This window comes from Centruroides vittatus, unplaced genomic scaffold (assembly GCF_030686945.1).
Source record: "Centruroides vittatus isolate TY-2023 unplaced genomic scaffold, ASM3068694v2 contig_1168, whole genome shotgun sequence".
NCBI classification, from domain to species: Eukaryota; Metazoa; Arthropoda; class Arachnida; order Scorpiones; family Buthidae; genus Centruroides; species Centruroides vittatus.
Genome location: NW_027120749.1, coordinates 1,788,831 through 1,808,220, shown reverse-complemented (window position 1 = coordinate 1,808,220; position 19,390 = coordinate 1,788,831). Strand labels below are relative to the sequence as shown.

General features: G+C 26.9%; 1 protein-coding gene across 2 annotated transcripts in view; it reads right to left on the bottom strand.

Moving 5' to 3' along the window:
* LOC136981686 (uncharacterized) overlaps window positions 1-19,390 on the bottom strand; it is an 88,818-nt gene that overhangs the window by 10,610 nt on the left and 58,818 nt on the right. For both annotated transcript variants that reach the window (XM_067278031.1, XM_067278037.1), the window contains exons 4-13: window positions 15,092-15,173; window positions 14,325-14,489; window positions 13,985-14,248; window positions 3,962-4,108; window positions 3,772-3,845; window positions 3,504-3,696; window positions 3,201-3,405; window positions 2,894-3,079; window positions 1,898-2,043; window positions 1,545-1,734 (exon numbers count right to left, since the gene is read on the bottom strand). In XM_067278031.1, coding sequence (XP_067134132.1) covers window positions 1,545-1,734; window positions 1,898-2,043; window positions 2,894-3,079; window positions 3,201-3,405; window positions 3,504-3,696; window positions 3,772-3,845; window positions 3,962-4,108; window positions 13,985-14,248; window positions 14,325-14,489; window positions 15,092-15,173 — 1,652 coding nt within the window. The remainder of the gene's footprint in view (window positions 1-1,544; window positions 1,735-1,897; window positions 2,044-2,893; window positions 3,080-3,200; window positions 3,406-3,503; window positions 3,697-3,771; window positions 3,846-3,961; window positions 4,109-13,984; window positions 14,249-14,324; window positions 14,490-15,091; window positions 15,174-19,390) is intronic.

The following is a 19,390-nucleotide window of genomic DNA, read 5'->3' as shown; positions in this document are numbered from 1 at the left end:
TTATCATTAGAAAATCGAATATTAAGAACATTCCTTCTATGGTAAAGTGCACCTAACTTTTTTCCAGCTTGAACATTAGAATCACCCATTAACTTAAGATTACATCCAAAAGAGAATTCTGTTATCATATTCTCCAATTCTTCTAATAATCCATAAAAGTTTGAAATACGTAAACAGTATAAAATTACTAGATCTGCTTGAACTCAAAATTACCTGTTCATCTTAATAATTTTACTTCGTCCAGTTCTTCATTAATAATTAGTAAAAAATTCCCCGAAGGTCTTTCAAGATCAAAAGGTGTAGTAGCTTATCGTTCAAATACATTCATTCTAGGATTGATACATTTAATTCGTAAATTGGCTGACATAGTAAGCAAAGTTTCCCTTAAGCCCACAATTTTGAACTTTGATTTGTATTCAACGAAATTACATTTCATATTTAACTTTAACATCTTTGATGTTGAAATAATCTTATTTTGTTTTTTAGCATACCTAAAAACAATTCGACTGCTACTCTCCTCAAATCTTTATCTTTAGTTTCTAATCCTCATATAATTTTACTTTCAATTATTATATACAGCATTTATATAATGTAAATAAAGCATTCTTACTCTAACTTTTAACCTTAAAATTGGACAATTCATCGAGCCATATTTCCGTTCGAATCAAATTCATCATTATGTAAATTAGTCGACCAGCTGCCCTTTCAAACTGCTATATTTAAAGTTGAAATTATCTTATTAAATCTTTCTACGAAATATGGAAGTATCTTTTTCGGAATTTGCTTACAAAATTCCGGAAACGATAAAAATAAGCTCCACCTTCGCAGTTTTATAAGTCAGTTCGGGAATCTTCATCGCTTTCCTTTCATAGACAAAGATTGAACATTAGAATTGGCAGGGATACGTGATGTGGGATGAGGGCTTTTTTCTATTTCCCTTAAAAGTAATAAATTTCACATTGTGGCTTGAAAAAAAGAAATATTTCTCATATTATCTATCTACTAAATTCATTCAGATTTAGTAAAAAAGTTACCAACAAACATCTTTAATGCAAGAATTTCCATTATTTATTTAAAAAAATAATATTAGACATTTCAAAACTATCTTTCATATATTACTTTAACATAATTACAAAAAAATATCACTAGTTAACACACAACATAAAAAAATTAATCGTATAAAATAGTTTTATCAACTGTTTTATATGATTATATACAGAAAATATTCACTTTAAATCACATATACATTTTTATAACTGTATTTATGAATATAGAGTATATATTCACAAAGTAGAATAAATTTTAATTCTTTGACATTTAACAGACAAACATTGAAACTGTTTACAGGTGCAATTTTAAAAATAAAATATACAAAATGAAATGAAGTTTTAATTATAAATAGCATTAATTTACTTATGAATAAGTTAATTATAAATATTTATTTTTACTAAATAAATAAATAAGTTTTATCATTTTATCTTAAAAATAATTATAAGTTTACATAATTCATTTGGAAATTAAAATAGTATATGAAATGAACTTACTTTGTTTACTTTTACAGTAGCAGTAAATTACAAAACCAATGAATAATAAAACCAAAATCCCATTAATGACAATGGCTGCAATCCAAGCTGTTGGCGTTGAATCATCCTTTGTTTCTTCCTTCTTAACGTCTTCAGTTTTGTTAGGTTCTTGTGTCGCTGTATCTGAGGTGTCTCTCTTAATTATATTTGACTAAAATACAATCAAGTAAACAAAGACCAGTTAAAAAATATTTCATTTGCATAATCCCCGTAAACTTTTAAAATTTGGAAAGAAACAACTTTTGTTATGCTTAATTCAAAATTCTTACTTTAAATTTAAACCAATATTTAATTATAATTAAGTAAAAACATACTTGAGGCATATCCGCATCCACTCTCTGTACTTTCCATTGTTTATTTTTTTCTACATTAAAAGTCTTTTCTTTACTTTTAATGTCATCGATTACACTTTTTAGAGTTGATGGTTCTCCGTTTATTTTTGCTTCTGTTATAACGCTTCCTTTAAATCAAATATAATAAATATATTGGTTATATAAAAATCTATTAAAATAAAAACTCTATATATTATATATTTTCTTTTATGAATATATCAAAAAGAGCTTCTTATAAATCCTATTTACGATGTCATTTCTATTTGTTAAAATTAAAAAGTATTTTAACTCCATTAGAAGATTATCATCAAATTTCAGTACAATAATTTGTTTATAACTGTTTTTATGCTAAATGTACCATTGTAATTCGAAAGAATAATCGAAAATATTATAAATACATTTAAAATTCTCACAAAGAATTTTTAATATAAAATTTAAGTCCATCCAAAAATTATGATTTTAGCTATTTAACCATTAGAAAAATTAACAATTCCACATTATTATATTATAGTTGCAACTTTTAATCCCGCTTCTTCTTTATGAGAACGAAAATGAATAATTAATTGCGATAAATATATAAAAATAAAACAAAGATGTGCAGCTTATTTAATAATTTAATTTTATAAATTATTTTAAAATATGTATAAAATAATAATAATTTAATATTTTCTAATTATTATAATTACGATAAGATATTAAATAATTTATTGTAAGTTATATCACCGTTTATATTATTTATTTAAAGCTTGTTTAAACAATCATGTAATAAATGTTATTAATAGATAAACAATAATGAAATTAACACAAAATAAAAAGGTATTGCAATCGTTAGTCGTTGTTTTCTTTATATATTGATAAATGTTAGATTTGTTATTAAAATAAACAGTAATTTTATTAATTGAGAACAATTATTTACTCTAATCTGATCATTTAAAATTACTTTAAAATATTTTAAAAATTTAACAATCATAATCGTACCAGCTTTTGAACCAATATATTTCCATCCAACTTTTGGATATTTTCCGTAATAAAAGTTAATAAAACATGACTTATATCGTTCAGGATCATCTTTAATTTGTTGAAAATTTCCATCGTATTTAAATGTTAATCTAGCTTCATCTTTAAATTCAACATTATCCTTAGAATCTCTTACATCGAAAGGACCTTAAAGAATTATAAAGAAATTTTACAATTAATATTTTAATTTATTATTTTTAGAGATAATTATTATATATAATCTAAATTTAACAATATTTTTATGTATTAAGCTGTAAAAAAATTATACCGATGACGAAAGTCAATGGAGTTTCTGGTGAATCTTCTTTGTTGACTGTTATTTTTAAGTATACATTATAATTAGGTTTTTCAAATTTAATATCTTCAAACAATATCATATTTTCTTTATTAGGAATAGAAATTTTAGTTTCTCCTTTCAAATTTCCTTGATAGCAATCGTAATAAAATTCGATAGTAGCGGTCCATTTTGTGTCCTGAAAACACAAGAAAGATACATTTTGTTAACTAAATTATATATTATAAAAACCCGCAATTTTAAAATTATTATTAAAAATTGTATTTACGTATATACCTTTAATAATTCTGAATCTGCATCTTTTTGTTCAGTTTCATCAAAGAGTTTTACTCCGGGAGCAGGTACCAGTTCTTCATCAATTCGCGAATTATGAGGAATAGAAGTCTCACTAAATGGATGTAAGGTTATTTTATGACCTTCGACTTCGATACTTTCTGTACTACTTTCCGCTAATGTTGTTGAATATTGGCTAAAATGTTGATAAAATTTTAAAATAGCGACATTCCTACTATTAAATTAATAAAAAAATAACTTTAATTTATACCTTTGTCTTCGATATCTTTTAATTGTTTTTGGACAATTTGTAAATCCATCGGGAGAAACGGTGTTATTTTCAACCTGTACAGATAATTTTAATTAATTATATAACTTACACGAGTTTTAGTTGAAGTCTAAAAGTCATGTAAGTCATAAATTAAGAATATTTACTAATAAATAATGTAATAAAATCGTACATTTAAGAAGTAAACGGTATTACTAAACCATTTTCCAGTATCGCCAGATTGAAAAACCGAAGTTAAATTTTTAGAAAGTTCTTTCAGATTCAATTCATTTCGTTGCGATCCATAAGAAGTCCATTGGGGAGCCGTGCCAATTTCAACCTAAAAATATATAAATATGATTTAAAACAAAGAAACGAAGACTAAATCTAATGAATGTTATTACATACCACGGAAATGAAATCATGTAGATGTAGATTTAATAAAAAGTAAGAAATTAAAATTAAAAAATAGCTTTTGGAAGCCATTTTCTCTTAAAAATATCGTTTATGGTAGCCATTAATGGCTACATGACTGTTCCGTTTGCAAGCAGAAGCGATATTCTTACGTAGAGAATATATTAAACTTATAGAAAATTGGAAGCTGGTTTACGTAAACAATACTTTATTGAGTATAAATCGATAAGATTGCATCATCATCTTACGAAACATTGCTTACGTAAGTTATTGATGAGCATGTTCCATTTGCATCTTACTCGTTCCATTTCTTATATAACTATTCTTGTTGCAATTCTTTAAAACCATTAGAATCTTTGAATATTTTAAATGATTAAAATAAACTTTATGTTGGTGAAAATTATCTGAAATTTTCTAAAATCTCTTTTTTTAATCATTTATAAACATTAATTTCTATATTTTTTTATCTGGAAAATTATTTAAACTTATTTAAACGAAAGTATTTAAAGAGTTCAAATAAAATTAAGTTTGTTTAAGGAAAAACGAATTCAGATGAATTTTGATTATTTGTTTGATCAATTGTCTTAGTAAAACTAAGATAATTGGTAATAAAAATAATGTATTAATGTACAATACATGTATTAATTGATCCAAAACAATCCTAAGAAATTTGTTTAATATTACTCAAAGCAATATAACTTCCTTAAAAAAACAATTTTTCTATTAAAAACTTAAATTCCTTATTTTTAATTTTAAGATCCTGTAGTAATAATAATTTTGCAATTTTTTTTTAATGGCTAAAATCCAACACAAAATTAAGTATAGAATATATTAATTATATTTGATGGAAAGATTTAATAAACATAAGAATTTAGTACAAAACTGAGAAAAAATAGAATTTAAGCCATATTTCTCACTTTTATACCTGAGAAAACACGGATTAAATTCCTATATTTTACACCACAAAATAGTTTTTTACTGGTTACAGTCTTTAAACTAATTCGAAAATCAAATTTTGTTTATTAATGTTTTAAATTTTGTCCAAAAATCAATTACTGTGATGGACTCATTTCAAATTACACCCCATAAAATGAAAAAATAAGCTTCAATCTACTCATATACGAGAAATAATATTGATTTTCATAAAATATTATAATAATTATTCTCCTCGTAAAAATTTAATTTATGCAAATTGACATAGTTTACATATCGAACATTGAAAATGATGGAAAATTGCTTATATAAATTGCTATGTAAGAATCATAATTATTATTATTTATGTCGATAAAAGAATTCCATTTCATAGGGATTTTCATTACATTGTAAGAATGATTTTGACTAAAATAAAATCGTAGTAAATGATAGAAAATTTTGAGGTGCATATAGTACTAAAATATTAGATTTTTGACTCGGTGGAAATCGTTTATAAAAATACAAAGTTATCTTCTTTAACATCATATATAGAAAAACTTAATAAACTCAAAAATTTATAGGTGAATTCAATGTTGAAAATAATAAAATGTTTTAGATTATAGGAGAGAAATTGAATTAGCAACAACTGATTTTCATTTGAAATATATTTTATTGAGAAATTATAAAAATAAATTTAAAAAATCCATTTAAAGATAGTCTTCATTATCATCATTTTTTGAGCTCCAATATTTAAAATATCAATAAGAGAATCATTGGAAGTATTAAAAAACCTTTTCAAAAATTCTCAAAACATAAAAGTCATCTAAAACATTCTAATCTCCAAAGTTTTTACTTATCTCTTGCAGGTGCACGTCCTTACCTATCTTAAAAGCATCGACTAATTATCGTTATTTTACTAACCAATTTTTATTTTATTATCTAGATTGGAAAGGGTTTAAATAAATTTTTAAAAATAAAAAATTCTCCATAGATATAATGTTAAAGAAACGCTCTTTTTATTTTTTTACTCGATTTTCAGAGAGAAAAATTCTAACACCTTAGTACTATACGCACTTCACTCCTTTGTCACAGTTTAGTCAAAATCACTCTCACAATGTTATAAAAATCTTTATGAAAACATGTCCTTTAACTGTAAAACTGTTAATGAATTACGATCTACTGGATAATGTTTAAAATTAATGATACAGTCAATTTCAAGTTATATTGTTTAAAATCTATAAATGAAATTTATTAAACACTAAATTTTTAGAAAAAAAAAAACTATTTAGTGTAGACAATCCTTATGTATATAAGGATTGTCTACACTAAATCAAAGAGCAAATGCCAATATAAATATGTTCGATTATTTTAAAAGCATTAACTAATCTGGTCTATTAAAAATATATATAAGATATGGAAGTTATCACAATAATTTTAAATTTGATATTAATCTGGCATTAGTCATGCCAAAAATGACTAATCATAATGAAAAATTGATTAGAAAACTATTATTTATTTAAATTTACGGTTTGAATATAAAGTTTAAACATACATATTGGAACTGTTAAATGGTCAAAATTAAACAATAGACATGAAGATAATTTCTAATTATGATGATTTTTATATATTATTCAGACAGAAAAATTACAGTCGATAATAAGAAATAATTAAAAGCGGATCTAAGAAAACGACTCAAGAGAATATAAACTGTTATTAATCTTTAATTTTATTTTTCCTGTGAAAATATATATAGGAATATTTTTCATAAAAATTATCACTGAGATTTCTTTAAAACTATTGGTAAACAAATTAGTTTTAAGTTATTAATTAATTAATTTATCCTAATTAAATTCAAATTAATTATGATAAAAAATGAAACAGAATGAAAAGCAAATATTAAATTTAATTCTTTATAATAGTAGGCTTTAATGTAAAATTATTTATTATGTAGTAAATTCGGTATAGAGCTATAGAATATAAAATACATTAAAGATGGAAATTAAGCTAAAACAAATTTTGTGGAGGTGTAAATATATCAAAACTTTTATATAATTTTTCTACTATTTCTGTATAAAATTAAACTTTCCATATAAATTATATATCGTCCTTTCATTTCTTTTTTCAGAAACTTATAAAAATAAGAGGTAATTATATAAAACATGGGATTAATTTTTTGTATCATGCATAAGAAATTTAATCTTCAGACGGTATAAATTAATTTAATAATTTAAGGCAAAAAGACATTTCTTTAATTCTAACTAAAGTAAAATGAAATAGGCTTTCAAGTATAATTAATTAATGTTTAGTTTTTTTCTGTATTAATTATGAAAAGCTAAATGTAATTCGTTAAAAATTATTAAAGTAATAAATAATGTTTACATTCGAATGATTTTGAATTGAAAGTAGGATGGGGATGAAAGAAGCATATAAATTTAATAACAACATACTGAATATTCTATTTTTTTTTTTTTTTTATTAAAGGAGGAAATGAATTTCAGTTTTTGAATAGTTTATAAGAAGTTTCATTGACATAAGCGGTATCATAAGCATGTAATAACTGGGGATGAAATGGATCAGTTTCAGGAAAATCACTTATAGTAAAAAAACGATAACAGATAATATTAAATTAGCCGCAATGTAAAAAGAAGTATCACTAGTGATGGAAAGACCATAATTTGCAAACGTTTAAGTTTATTGAAAATGATTATATTGACATTTTAAAATATAGTGCTAAACCAGAGTTGTCCAACCTTTTTTCTTAATGGGCCAAATTAGAAATTTAGGTTTATTCAGCGGGTCACAAAGATACTTTATATAAATATATACTTTTAAAAAGTTTAAAATGTGAATATCAAATTTTAATAACAAATATATAATATTACAAAAATACTGTATTATTGACAGTAAAAGACATTATACTCTCACGAAATAAAAATAAATTCAATGCAATTTTTGACGTTGCCTTTCTTTTATAATATTGTCAATATCTGCTTTTATGGTACCAGTCTTAATTCTAAGAATATTAATTAAATGGGAATCACTCAACCTATTTCTTTCAACAGTTTTGATGTTTTTCCTGCATGGAAAGAATTGTTCACAACAGTATGTACTACCCCACATGCATAACAGTTTTCTAACACCAATTACGTCATTATGGCATCAAAGTGTTTGTTTGTTTGTTTAGTAGCAAGTTGGGCATAAGCTTCTCTGGCTATTTCGCTCCGTGGAATGTGTGGTATAAGTTCATTGGCTAGTATTAGTAGTTGAAACTCTAACTCTGCCAGCCTGGAATATATTATACATATAGCAACAAATTAAACCTTAAAAGAGATACCAGGATAATTAATTGCAACTTCTAACGTTTTCGATCTACTTAGGAGATCTTCTCTTTTTAAGAGAATTAGTTTAAAAATTCTCGTTATACGTTTTTTAAAATAATTTTTAAAAACGTTCCAATTTCCGCATTCCAATTTAAAGAATCCTGAGGAAGGTCTCCTAAGTAGATCGAAAACGTTAGAGGTTGCAATTGATTATCGAATTTGCAATTAATTATGCTGGTATCTCTTTTAAGGTTCAATTCGTTCTATTAGTAGTTGGATACGTTTATTACGGTGGAAGAAACGCGCGGGAATAATGCCTTCCGGGAGGTCTTTTAAGGGGAATTGGCCCCTATTCAGACGTTACAGACGTAGAGAAAACTCGGAGAACTCCACGTGGCTAGCCCGTCCAAGCGAGGCGCGAACCCATGACCGAACTTACAGTGTTTAGGGAACGGAACCGCTTGGCCACTGGTGGGCCACGTCAAAGTGTATCCAGTGAAACAGGAATAAGTTTTACGACATACGTTACCAAAATAAATAAAAATACACCTAAAAAATTTTGGGTGCAGTGGGCCGCATAAAAATACTAAGCGGACCTCAGGTTGGACATCCTGTTCTAAACGATCCATTTCACTCCAATGTAGGGGTGAAATGGATCGAATAATTTCAATTCTGTTAAAACAGAACTAATTAAACTCAAATACGTCAAAACAAACTCACTACATTAAAAATAGTTTAAAACAGAACAGAATTCAAGAACACTTTTTACACGGTGAGTATGGAAAAAAGATCCTCTTATTTCTCACAAAGCGGAGAAAGACAAAAATTAAAGTAAAAGCTTATTATTTACCGTCGTTGTGTAACTGAGCGGCTCTAGGATTCTGGTTCCTGTGGACTGGCTCCTAAGAATTTCACTTTAATTATTTTGGAAATTTTTGGGGCTATTTAGTCTACTGGAGAGCCAAGACTCCCGGTCCTTGTTTAGTTACGTCTACTGATTACTTGACCAGCTCTCATTGCTCACAATAGATGTAATTTGAAATCATCCACATAATGCAGTTGACTAAAGCTATAATATTAGACTAATGCTATTCGTGAATCAAAAACTGTTCTAACGCATTTACACTATAAAACGACAAGTTAAAATGGAAAGAGCATGATAACAGATGATCATTATATGTATTATCGTGTTTTACAGTTTCAGTGGATCTATTTTACCCCATGCAATGCAATACAAAGAAAAGGCATCTCTAGTTGTTGATAACTACCACAACATAACAACGTTAAAAATCCCTATACTTTTTCTTAATAACAGATTTATATTTTTTCTTGTAATCACAAGAGGAATATCTCAGTTTATTTGCTAGTGCTGATAATAACTAACGGAGTATTCACGTGTCGTCGCTTATGCACACACAAAAATTTTTTCGACGAAACCGAAGCGAGTTTCGCTAAGTACTTTCTTTTTTAACTTTTATAAACTTCAAAGGAAAGGTGGCACATAGAGACAAAACACAAAAAATCTTTAAAAATACGACGCTAAAACCTTAGCGTTATCCATTTCACCCAACTTACCCTATATTAGGGTAAGTTGGGTGACTAACTTTTTAATCGATGAATAAATATATTGATGATTTATTATGTTTTCAAAGCAATTTTTAACGTGAATTATCTTAAATAAACTAGAAAATGGTTCAAAACTTACACGGAAGAGGGGAAAATCATTAAAATTTAAAAATGCAATTGGTTGAAGATTCATATTTTTCCGATATTTTTCAGTTATCATCATGTAGTATTAATATAATTTAAATTTTATGATGACATGCGCGATTTCTTTACATAATAACATAATTTAAATTACATATTAAAGTATTACAGACAAAATTTTAGTTTTTAAAATGTATCTACCATATACAGTAAGACCCCGCTTAACACGGGGATGCGTTCTTAGGCGACAAAGCGCTAAACGAAACAGCGTTAAACGAGGTCAATTTAACATAGAGTAAATAGGAAAAGGAGAATATGCGATCAACAATAAGCAAATTTATTATAATTTTAAGTTATTTTTATATTAATTTGCATAATAAGATATGTTAAATAACATACATGCACACAGAAATGTAAAGTTGATTTTTTTGTGACGAAGATCCTGGCTTTTCTGAAATTCTTGTTTTTGCCATAATGTCGTGTAGTTTCATTTGTTGCTTTTTTTTCTTTCCTTAAGCAAATGTCGTTAGCAGAAGATCGCATCAAAAACGCCTCGTTTTGCTTTTGCACACCTTTCAAAATCTGGATCGATCGCTACAATTTGATCAACGATTTCTGTTATCGTTACCAAACTTTTACTAAGGAAATCTGTAGCAAGTTCTTTGGGTACTTCGTTTTCGGAATCTGTATTTTCCAGTTCTACATGAATTCCTTGTTCTACCAGTTCTTGAAGGTCGTCGTTGGTGAGGCTCTCACCAGAAACCTGCAGTAACTCCTCAATATCCTGCTCGTCTACATCTCCTAGTCCTGTTGTATCGGTTTGGTTGACAATTTGGTCAACTCAACAATACAGCGATAGGCTCTTCTCGTTAAGAATTCTTGAATACCTTCAGCCTTAACTTCTTCCACACTCCGTTCATACATTTATTAGTTAATTCTTGCCAAGCGAAGTCAATATTTCCTATGGCATGCATGATGTTATATTTTTTCCAAAATCGCGCAAAATAAACGTAGATTTAAGCGAAGTACAGCGCTACGACGAATTGCCACCTTTTGCTGATTGGTTCGTGTTTGGGAATAATCGTATTATATACGAATCAATGAAATGCCGCGTTATTTTGAATTAGCGTAAATTGTGAGCGTTTTTTAGGCTTCGAGCAGACCGCGTTATATTGAATCAGCGTTAAGCAGAGTCTTAATGTATTTAAATACATACCAAGTACAGTAGAGTCCCGATAATTCGAAGTAGATGGAAATGAGACTACCTGGAATTACAAAAATCTCGAAATATGGAAAAGAGTTGATCTATTACAGTCATAATACAGATCGTTTGGTAGAACATTAGTGTAAGGTGTGCACAGCACGCGGACATCGTTGACAAGAAACGCCAAAAGACATTCCTAATCAAGTGCTCGATTTTTTAATTATGAAATAATAAAAAATGGAACAAAGCATTACGTTAAAAAAGTAAAACAGAGAACTCCAATGGTCCATATATTTATATGGATTTATAGTATTGAGCTATTTTTCACACCATCAAGGTTTGAGAAGTGCCCGAGAGACGAGTTCGTCTGATGAGGAATAAACTTGTACAAACTAGTATATAAATAACATTGCCAGACGTTCATACCGTCCACACTGAATTCAAGGAAGTTTTGATGGTGATGAAACAAGAGGATTTCAGGGTATATTTGCACTAATTCGTAAGGGACGCAAGAAATAGGACTCGCATGCAAACGCAAGATACCCTAACAGCGGCGCTGGTATAAAATATAAAAACGTTCAATATATATTAGATATATGACTTAAAAAATATGAAATTGCCATTACATGAAAGCTATTTTTGAAAGAATAATTTAACGAAAACAAAGGTTTTAATCAGATTGTCATTTTGATTCAATTCTTTCATTCATTTAATTAAATTAATCACCAGTCATCAATCGCTTAATCAACTAATTACTTGACTAAATGATGACGATTTTATCTTCATCGTCCACCCCTTTTCACTCGTAGAGGGATCAGATATTGACACGCTAGCCAGCGCGAATGGGGTCATTGCTCCCTCCCAGTTAATTTTCAAGTCAGTAAATTTGGTTATTTTAGTAAAAACCGCCTTTCTTTAATTAGACATTAAAATGGAATTAAATCAGCAATTAACGCATTTATAATCGGGCTGATTTACATACATAAATTTTTTTAAATCAAAATATTCAATTATCTGAGTAGAATGTTTTTATTTTGTAAAAAGAACATTTTTGTGATATTCTGCTATTCATTACTTTCTTACGCAATCATATATTTAAGTATTTATATATTTATAATTTAAATTTTGAAATAACTTCTCTATTTAATAAGCTACTTCATTATTTAAATTTTTTGGTTTTAGTGACATAATTACGAACGACGTACCAACTTCGAAGTTTATCAAAACTGGATGAACAGCACTTGCGTGGCCATGTGACTTTACGTGCTCTTGAAGTTTGTAACTCAAGTTCCACACGGATTAGAAAATCTGCGTAAAAGCATATGGTCTAAAAAATGATATTATCTTCTGATTTTATTATTTCTTGAAGTCCTGAAAATGATTTTTAAAAGACACAAAACCTCACCGTGGCTTTGAAATCAGAAAAACTAAATGTATTAGATGATGATGATGATTTTGTTTCAAAGTGCGCTACAATCAGTTAAATATCTGCATAATTCAGAAAATTATAGAAAGTTTGTTTCGTGAAGCAGTTATTGTTCATCAATTGGATATCAATCCGAAGCAGCAGTTTATAACAATTCATCGCAAACGAGTTTTATCACGAAGATTAAACAAACAATATTAAACTTAAACAAAACACACTTTCGATTCGTTTTACAACTTGGAATTTTAACAAGTTTTAGATCATCTTGTTACTATAATAAACGAAAATATTGATGTTTTCAACGTGAAGATGATTAAAAATTATTTAAGGTCAACGATGACGGATTCAAGATTAAATTCGCTTGTGTTACTAATGTTATTAGATATTAAAACTTCTCAATTTTGGATTTGTCCTTCGTTCAATTCAATAAATATTAATTATTATTAGATTTTTAAAAGGATGAAATTCGGCTATAAGCACAAACCAAAATTCGATATTAAAATTAGCATTCCTCTCACTAATTATTAAAAACAAACATTAAAATTTAGAAAAAATGTATAAATTTATAGATTTTGAAATCATCGAATAAAAAAAAATCCTAATTCTAATTTTGTGTTTTTGATGTTTGAAAATATTATTTAAAAGAAAATAATTGATTTTATTTTGAGATAAACTTGATTTAGAAAATACCATTTTGTTATATAGACTAATCCTCAGTTGATTATTATTTCCAACAATTCTGATAGAATTAAAGTTATAGCAGTTCTCATGTTCAATAGAGACGAGTACTCGAAAGAGATATTCTATTAATTGATACTTGTAAATATTATTTTATATCATTTTCAATTATTTTATGTATGAAAAATATTAATTAAATACAATATTTGATTCGATGATGTCGGCAGTGGATTTACTACATAAAAAGTGATGAATCATGCAGTCAATTTATTGCAAGATGCAGTCAATTTCAAAAGAAACGAGAAAGATCAATTTGATTTCAGCTAGATGTAAGAATTGTTTATACTCTTCGTATGTTTATTTATTTATTTATATTTCAGCATGCTTTTTTAAAAATTCATATTACAAAACATTTTAAAACTATATAAAGTAGAATAAATAAAAATGTTTTTATTCTGGATTTATTTTATGCATGAATTGCACAGGATAAAAATATTGTTATCATCAATACATTTTACTACAGGGAAATTCAATGTACTGTATATAAATACCTACCTGAAACATGAGGTAAGTATTATTTTCTCGAGTTTTTACGTTGATTATGCATTTAGCTTCAACTATTCTAATATTATTTTTAGATATTTCCAGGACAGATAATAATCCATCGATAGCTGCTATTTCTTCGTTGCTATCTTTTGGATAAGGCGTAACAAGACTAAATTCGATTTTAGGAACTGCTTCGACTGTTATTTCTATTCCTTCATGTAGAATAACGACTACTGATTTTTCAAACCAATCAAAATAATTTCTTCCATATTGCTGCAAAGATTACAAAATGTAAACATTTTTAAATGAGAAAAACAGAATAAAAATCTCTTATATTATTTGAATTTACCTCTGATTCGTCTAACAACATGAATCGTTCGTAATCTCTGTCAAAATTCTGATATACAACGCACAGATCGTTTATAAATGCAACGTTATTTGGAACAACATAATTCTGATCGTAATAAATGTCCAATCTGTTGAATTTACTGCTTTGCAATGAAATTAGGAGAGTCTAGAAAAATTAATTTAATTATAAAACAATTATTTAAATCAAGTTATATAATTTATATCCCCTCATTTACACGTTCAATGAAACGTTTACGGGAGAGAACGTACAAAATTATTTTAACACATTATCTAAGAAAGAATGTTTTAATGCTTAATTTCTATTTTTAATAATAAATTTTACAATAAAAATCTAAAAATACACTAAACATAATGATTTATTTTAAAAATTGATTACACTATTATAAACAACATTGCCAGCATATTATATATTCCATTTTAATATTTTCATTTCGATTTTTTATTTATAAATGTTTTAAAAGAAATTTGTAATTAAAATTCAAGAATAATTTAAACGTTTTATCAAAACTGAAATACCAAGAGATATAATTTTGTTACGTATCAAATTTAAGAATTTGAGCAAGAAAATATTTAAAAATAAAAAGAATTTTTTTTTTAAAGTTATTTTTAAAATTATATTTAAATTAAAAGCAAACTAAGTTATGCTATATATAAATTCTTTATTTATACATTTAGTTTAAAACAATTTACTTTTTTAATTAAATTTACATTACACGAATAAATAAATAATGTATATGTTTATTTCACCTTCACGGTTCCTTGAGTTTCTTCCGAATTTTCAAAATAAATGTAGAAGGTGTCGAAAGTTTTTGTTTCTTTCGCCTGTGCTCTAATAAATATAATAAAAGAATTTAAAATTTTTCAAATATAATAGCTTTAACTATAAAGAAAAGTAATTTATATCTCAGTTTTCGATAAACATTTAAAAATTTTTATTATAAATGTATTGATTTAAAAAATAAAAATTTTACGTTTAATTTAATTTAAAAAGACGATAAATCATAACTAAAAATGTAGGCCGCAATGAAAAACCATTAATTATTAAATAATTAAAAATATTGAAGAGTTATAAAATTAATTTAAATTTTTTTCTAAATGTATATAAGAAATTCTACTTTTCTAATGAAAAAATTATAAAAAATATGGTCATTTTTATTCAGAAGATTCCTCTCTCAAAAACAGAGTTCCATTGAAATTAAATAAAGTAAAAGTCATGTCGTTAGTTTTAAAAATATCTTTTAAATACTAAATATCAGACAAGTAAAACTTGTACACAGTTGGATTATTAAATATGTATCATCTGTATAGCAATTGAACAATGACGATCTTAATATGAAAGTTCTTAGATGTTCATTGATACGCAAACTTATTATTCAGAATATTAAAATTACAAAAGTAGAGTGGATAAAGTTATAAAAAGGAGAAATACAATACTATATATTAATAAATTGTATTAAAAAAAAAGAAAACAAAGCATGATTTTCAAATCAATTAGAAACAAGGAAAAAATATTCTTGAATTGATTGCAGAAGTATAAAATCTTAAATAAAAAATATTGTACGTCAGAAACTCTATTAGAATAATTGTAAACAAGTTTCAAGAAGAACTGCCTATGTCACTGAAAAAAGAAAAAGGATATTTAACCTTCATTGTTTGGATTCGACACAAAAACATATTTTGTTTTTCTAAATTGTAAAAATTTTGATTCATTAAAATCTTTATTACTAAATTAAACACGAACGTTTTTATTGTTTCTACGGCAATTGATACAGTATATAGCCCCTTTCTGACAACGATTGTTAATGTTTTGTATTTTTTTATAATTATAATATTTTCCGCACGCACAAACTCCACTCTTATTTAAACAATTTTCTACTTCTACGATTTAGTTTAAGGAGCATTTATTTTTCGGTCTTTCTTTATTTTTTACTGATTATGTGTTTAATCTTGTGTATTTAACATTTATTTTGAGCAGCTTGTTCTTATTTCCTTCTTTATACCCTTTATTAGTTCTGGATCGTACTTCTGCTCCAGTTTGCAATTTTACAATTTTTCAAGATCGCGTTAATAAATAACAAGTTTGTGCGTGTCAATAGATGTCTAAATTTTAGTCTCATTACATGAGATCGATATAGTTTTATTTGTATATAAGACATAGACTATATTTATTCAATAATTAACTTTACACAGAAATTGTTCTTCAGATATTTGTTATTAAAATAAGAATATTATACGAAAATCCTCTAATTATTCGTCTAACTTGATCTATATAACAATTTTTTGTCTTTTTGAAAGAACAACATTTTAGCTATAACTCATACGCATTTCAACAGAAAAATATTGTGATTAATATATCATATTTTACTTTCACGCTTCAAACATCTTATAAAGAGAAGCATTTCCCATTAAATAATTAAAAATTATTATATAAATTACTAGAAAACGATTTCCGTAATTAAAATAAAAATAAATGTGCCTTTTACAAAAATAAATGTTTGTATTTACTGTATAGAACAATGAAGAAATGAATAAGAAATTCAAATTCGTGCAAAGTTCATATCCCCTTACTCCTATTATTATTTTGATCATGTGGAGATCGCTACAGTGTGAAGTAAGCTGTACTGTACAGTACATAATCGTCTTTTACTACGACAACCAATTAAAATGCGTATTTTTTTCCTGTTGAGTTCTTTAGATGCATACTAGCGCAGTTCTTTCCCTTCCGTTCATAACTGGCTAATCGCGTACCGTCACGGGAATAATACTCGTATTTAATAAAACAATTATGGTGGCAGTGGAAGAGGTCGAGGGCCCCTAGCTGATTCTAGCCCTTATGAAATTATACAAATTGCACAAATGGTAGTTACGCTACTGTGTATACCCTAAAACTAAACAATTTTAAAAGGATAGGATATATGACAATTCTAAAATGATTTCTTTTATTTAAAATAATCGAACCTTCACATTTTCTTCTTTCTAACACGAATTTTAAATTTGGAACAAGAAAAATAAAGGAAGAAGTATAACGATTACCGTATTGATTAAAATCAGAAAAATAAATTTATTGTCCATATGTAAAAGTATTTTATTCTTTTTTACAAATTTTGATCTTTTATTAATTATTTATTAATAGGCGATTTTTGTTGTGAAACCTTATACTTTAGATTAAAATAATCCCATTTTATAAATTTAATTATATATAATTATAGTATATCAGAGTTGAATTTTTTTTAAAATCGGAAAGCCTTATCTACGAGTCTCAAAAAGCCCCATGTATAGCCTACTAAATGTAAAAGTGTATACATTTAGCATACACGTACAAATATACACATATTACACTAAGATCCATTCCTGTAAAAAAACAAAAAACATTTTTTAATGTTATATGCTGCAGCAAAAATGAAAAATTATCAATATTTTTAAATATTATTTCTGCATCTACTGTACAAAAATAATTTTTTTTTTGTATTTCAAAAATATTGCATGATATCTTGCGTAAAAATAAATTAACTATAGATTGCATACAAATTGCAAACAAAAGTAAAAAAAAAAAAAAAAAAGGATTACGTGCAATATCAATATACATCTGAGCAATTATGATCAAATATATCCTGAAGGCTCAAAATTATTTCGTGTTGTGAATGATGAAGAATGAAGATGAATCCGATTTGGACTCGTAAATTATCATGGATTATGACTTTCGGATTATTATTCTTATCTCGCGTTCAATTTGATCCGCTCGTAATGACAAAGTTGAAGCTGTTGTCTCACGACAAAATATGCTGTAAATTGTTATTAATGGAACAACAAACATAATACAATAAAATGTTACATAAAACACAATATTTAATGTTAAGAAATATTGTAATGTGGAATTACATTTTTCAATAAGATCTTGATCAATATTATTTTTCGAAAATAGACAATAAAAAGCGACGCGTGCTTTTAGATTCATTGACAATTCTATAATGTTAATTTCATTAAATTTTTTAATAAGATCAACCGAAAATCAAGCTTTGAAGCATAATAAAGAGTAGTGTTTTCAGTTAGGCTATACATATGTAGTTAAACATTCTTTCATAGTGATTATTTAGATATAAAATTATATGTTCTTCAACAACTTTTGACGTGAATACGTCTTTAAATTTGCTTCCATAGTGGAAGGCAATTCAGAAAACTGATGATAACAAAATCGGGGGATACAGTTTGGCATTGCAGCTACATATCTATCATCTACATCCAAAATTTAATTACACCACTCGATAGTTAAAAGATCGTTACGTTGAGTGGGGACTGTGACGCATCGCGCGCGGCGGAAGGGAATGAGCCGCCATTTTGAGGTCGTTTCGCCGCGTCACATACTTTCCGTTTAGTATACATTTTGACTCGGAGAAGCTGCGACTCTCGTTTGAGTTTCAATTTACAGATCTCGTCAATATTTATCGATTGCATACACAAAACATTAGTGTGAAATAGTTATGGTAAATATATATGGTGTTAAAGTTAAAAATTAAGAAAACTTAATACAATGTCGGCCTATACTCGTCGAAAATCTAAATCAAAATATAGAAATCGTATACGATTGGAAAGGGTTTCTCAAACATACACTATATACGGACAAATCATCAATTCAGTCATACCTATAAAACATCATATGATAGAGTGAAGCGGTGCCGGGAACGTAAAATACTCGGCTGTGTGTACATCCATCCGGGCACAGCGTTAGCGGAAATTAAGATCTGTATGTTACGATCGTTGCTAAAGTATTCTAAAAACATTAAGATTATACCCGAATACGAACCAGATTTCACTACACCAACCATGATCGTCGGAGACTTTAATGTTAACGTCTCGCAAGACCGCTCGTTGCCCAACTTCATGCTCAGCGAGTTTAATTTGTCTTATATCGAAACTCCTCCAACAACGCTAGGCAATACCTGTATTGATTTAATGTTCACCAGAAATCTCGATGTATCCTTTATGCCATTTGTATCGTACTTTTCGTATCACAGACCTATCATTAATAAAATTATAACACACTAATTA